General features: G+C 46.0%; 1 protein-coding gene across 1 annotated transcript in view; it reads left to right on the top strand.

Moving 5' to 3' along the window:
• ints3 (integrator complex subunit 3) overlaps positions 1–5,000 on the top strand; it is a 34,722-nt gene that overhangs the window by 25,384 nt on the left and 4,338 nt on the right. The window contains 2 exon segments of the mRNA XM_039819698.1: positions 1–47; positions 4,570–4,737. The exon segment at positions 1–47 is cut by the window's left edge and continues 2 nt beyond it. Of these exon segments, the coding sequence (XP_039675632.1) occupies positions 1–47; positions 4,570–4,737 (215 nt within the window).

Here is a 5,000-nt window from a genome sequence, read left to right as displayed (position 1 = left end):
CATCCGGAGGCCTTGTCCTGTCTGCTGCTGCAGCTCCGCAGAGAGAAGTAGGAACCCTGAACTACCCTCACCCATTCACACATTCACCCTGAACTACCCTAACCCATTCACACATTCACCCTGAACTACCCTATTCACCCTGAACTACCCTAACCCATTCACAAATTCAGCCTGAACTACCCTGACCCATTCACACATTCACCCTGAACTACCCTAACCCATTCACACATTCACCCTGAACTACCCTGACCCATTCACCCTGAACTACCCTAACCCATTCACCCTGAACTACCCTAACCCATTCACACATTCACCCTGAACTACCCTGACCCATTCACCCTGAACTACCCTAACCCATTCACCCTGAACTACCCTAACCCATTCACACATTCACCCTGAACTACCCTATTCACCCTGAACTACCCTAACCCATTCACACATTCACCCTGAACTACCCTAACCCATTCACCCTGAACTACCCTAACCCATTCACACATTCACCCTGAACTACTCTAACCCATTCACACATTCACCCTGAACTACCCTAACCCATTCACACATTCACCCTGAACTACCCTAACCCATTCACCCTGAACTACCCTAACCCATTCACACATTCACCCTGAACTACTCTAACCCATTCACACATTCACCCTGAACTACCCTAACCCATTCACACATTCACCCTGAACTACCCTAACCCATTCACCCTGAACTACCCTAACCCATTCACCCTGAACTACCCTAACCCATTCACACATTCACCCTGAACTACCCTAACCCATTCACCCATTCACCCTGAACTACCCTAACCCATTCACCCATTCACCCTGAACTACCCTGACCCATTCACCCTGAACTACCCTGACCCATTCACACATTCACCCTGAACTACTCTAACCCATTCACCCTGAACTACTCTAACCCAGGGGTTCTTAACCTTTTCGACCTTGAGGACCAATTTTTATAGTACAAAGTGGCCCGGGGCCCATTAAATATTAACACTGTATAGGTTTAATTGACTTCACTCTCGGTTTGATTTGTATTCAATAATAAACCAAATCCACTTATTGTTTAACAAGCAAAAAAAATTGTCAAATAAAATGACATGATAAAATGGGATCATCACAAAGACTTTTATTAAACGTTTACATAAACCTGCACACATACATCAAGACACCGAACAGGCTGATAATTCATGGACCAAATCAAGCTGTGATAAGAAAAAATTTCAAGGATCAATTCAGGCTTTTTAATCATAATAAAAAAAAGACCAATAGTAGGATTTTTACTTTAAATTAATAAAAAATAAATTATATATATATAAATAAATCATGAAATCAATAAAAAGGGGGTGATAAAATAAATGCATTCAAATAATATAAATCTATAAATATAAATAAACTGTAAATGAAATTAAAGTGCAAATGAAACTATAGCCTTATAATCTGCAAAGCCATTGTAAAATTGCTTCAGCAGTCTCCATTTTTGCATGGCAGAACCAGAAGAATCTTTATATCTGTGACAAATGAACAATGACACAAATAATAACCACAATTAACAATAATACAACTCCCTTTTATCTTCACCTCTTAATGAGACACTTGGGCCTGCCTCTGAGACATAATCAGATCCAGTCTGGGTGGAATGGGAGAAAGGCTCACTCTCAGAGTAGCCTCCAGTGTTGCTCTGAGTCTGTTTCGGGCTTTGGTCTTAGTTGTGGCCACAATGGAGAATCCTGATTCACACAGGTACGTAGTTGTGAATGGGAGAAGGAGTTTCACAGCCCTCAGTGCAAGACATGGATACTCCTTTGAGACAGCAATCCAGAAGGAGCCCAGGTCCAGTTTGCCCCACTGCAGCTTTAAAGTGCTGTCAGTAGAAACTTCCAGAAGCTGGGATTCCAGGTGTGAGGGCAAAGCAACATCATTTACAGTGGAATCCACTGAAAATGGGTCCAAAATCCACATGTTTCCCTCTCTGGGATCCTCAGGAAAGTAGTCACCAAATTTCTCTGCCAGTTGGGAGAGGTGCTGGGAGACTGAGTCACTGATCTTCACCTGAGGGGAGTTTTCCAAAATGTCAGACAAAAGTGGAAACATGTCCATCCTCTTTTCCTGGGCCCTCTTGGTCCACAAAGCAAGTTTCCTCTTGAAAGCTTCAACTTTGTCTGCAACACAAAATATGTTGCTGTTTCTTCCTTGAAGTGAGGTGTTCAGTTGGTTCAGTAGTGAAAAAATGTCACAGAGGTAGGCAAGTTTTGCTGTGAACATTGTGTCAGCATAGTAATGTGCAAGATGAGATTTTTTCTCAGTGAGAAAAGAGAACACCTCATTCCTCAGTTCAAACAAACGATTGAGGACCAGTCCTCTTGAGAGCCATCTCACTTCACTGTGATATAGCAGCTGGACATGATCTGCTTCTATGTCCTCACAAAGCTTAGCAAAACATCTGGAGTTCACAGCATTGCTTTTAATAAAGTTTATGGTTTTCACACTTACATCCATCACCTGGTGGAGATCTGGTGACATCTGTTTTGCTGCAAGGCTTTCACGGTGGAGAAAACAGTGTGTCCATTTAGCTTCTGGCGCATGATCAAGTATCTGTCTAATGACACCATGATGCCTGCCAGTCATTGATGCTGCACCATCACTGCACACCCCAACACAGTTCTGCCAGTCCAGGCCGTTCTCACTGAAGTAGTTATCCATGCAGCGGAAACATTCCTGAGCCGTAGTTCGTGTTGGTAGCTCTCCACAAAACAGTATGTCTTCGTGCAAACTACTGTCCCAGCGATAGCGAACAAAAACTAGCAGCAGTGCAGCATTCGTGACATCCGTGGACTCGTCTAATTGCAAAGAAAAAAAAGGGCTACTTTTTATTCTTTCTGTAAGTTGATGCTGTATGTCTAAGGCCATGTCTGCGATACGGTGACTCACAGTGTCGTTTGAGAGTGGGATGGTCAGCAGCTTTTTTGCAGCGGCCTCTCCGATTAGCTCACGGCACATATCAACAGCGGCAGGCAGAACCAACTCCTCCGCTGTGGTGAATGCTTTCTTACTCTGTGCCACACGTCTGGCTACGAGGTAGCTGGCTTTCAATGCACATTTAGAGTTGTTTGTCAGTGACACGACAGACCTTTTCTGCATCTGCAGCCCAATTTCCTTCCTCTTAAAATATTCCACCGGCTTTCCCACGAGCATCGGGTGCTTGGTCTCTAGATGCCGCTGTAGTTTTGAGGGCTTGAGAGCTTCGTTGGACAGCATTAGCCCACACTCCACACACTGGGCTTTTGGCACTGCCTCTGTTCCTCCATTTACGAAACCGTATTTAATGAAGTCGAGATTGTATTTCCGCAAAAACTTTGTCTTCTGGGTGGGGGTATCGGCAGGACGTTCGTCTTCATTTTTTCTTTTTAAAAACGTATCCATTTTTGCTGCGAAGTAGACAGTCTTCTTCTCTGTGTATTGGCGCTTTTTAAACAACCGAGTGATGCATTACCGCCACCACATGGTCGAAAGCTGCACGCAGTCCCGCGGCCCACAGGTGCAAAACTGAAGGTTTTTTGCGGCCCTCTAGGGGGCGCTGGTGGCCCAAGTTTGGGCCGCGGCCCTATGGTTAAGAATCACTGCTCTAACCCATTCACACATTCACCCTGAACTACCCTGACCCATTCACACATTCACCCTGAACTACCCTAACCCATTCACACATTCACCCTGAACTACCCTAACCCATTCACACATTCACCCTGAACTACCCTAACCCATTCACACATTCACCCTGAACTACCCTAACCCATTCACACATTCACCCTGAACTACCCTAACCCATTCACCCTGAACTACCCTAACCCATTCACACATTCACCCTGAACTACCCTAACCCATTCACACATTCACCCTGAACTACCCTAACCCATTCACACATTCACCCTGAACTACCCTAACCCATTCACACATTCACCCTGAACTACCCTAACCCATTCACACATTCACCCTGAACTACCCTAACCCATTCACACATTCACCCTGAACTACCCTGACCCATTCACACATTCACCCTGAACTACCCTAACCCATTCACACATTCAGAGACACACAGGTTACACACTCCTGTTAATCTGTCTATCTGCCTGCCTGTCTGTGTGTCTGTCTGTTCTCTCTTTGTGCCTGTCTCTCTCTATCTGTGTGCCTGTCTTTCTCTCTGGTTACCTGTCTCTTTCTCTCTGTGGACCTGCCTCTCTCTATCTGTGTGCCTGTCTCTCTCTCTCTGGTTACCTGTCTGTCTCTCTGTGGACCTGTCTGTCTCTCTGTGTGTCTCTCTCTCTCTGTGTGTGCCTGTCTCTCTCTGTCTGGTTACCTGTCTGTCTCTCTGTGTGTCTGTCTGTTCTCTCTTTGTGCCTGTCTCTCTCTATCTGTGTGCCTGTCTTTCTCTCTGGTTACCTGTCTCTCTCTCTCTGTACCTGTCTCTCTCTGTGTGTGCCTGTCTCTCTCTCTCTGCTTACCTGTCTGTCTCTCTGGTTACCTGTCTGTCTCTCTGGTTACCTGTCTCTCTCTCTCTGCCCAGGCCCAGTGAGGAGATGGTGAAGATGGTGCTGAGTCGGCCCTGTCACCATGACGACCAGTTCACCACCAGCATCCTGAGACACTGGGCATCAAAACATGATGACACGCTGGGGGAGCACATCAAGGCCCAGCTGATCAAGAACAACAACCAGCCACGCAAGAGACAGAGGTAAACACAGAGAGACAGACAGGTCAGAGAGACAGACAGGTCAGACCCACAGACAGGTCAGAGAGAGACAGACAGGTTAGAGAGACACGCTGGGGGAGCACATCAAGGCCCAGCTGATCAAGAACAACAACCAGCCACGCAAGAGACAGAGGTAAACACAGAGAGACAGACAGGTCAGACCCACAGACAGGTCAGACCCACAGACAGGTTAGAGAGAGACAGACAGGTTAGAGAGACATGTTGGGAGAGCACATCAAGGCCCA

Source organism: Perca fluviatilis, chromosome 13, assembly GCF_010015445.1.
Source record: "Perca fluviatilis chromosome 13, GENO_Pfluv_1.0, whole genome shotgun sequence".
Taxonomy (NCBI): domain Eukaryota; kingdom Metazoa; phylum Chordata; class Actinopteri; order Perciformes; family Percidae; genus Perca; species Perca fluviatilis.
The sequence above is the reverse complement of the archived record's forward strand: the minus strand, read 5'-3'. Positions and strand labels throughout refer to the sequence as shown.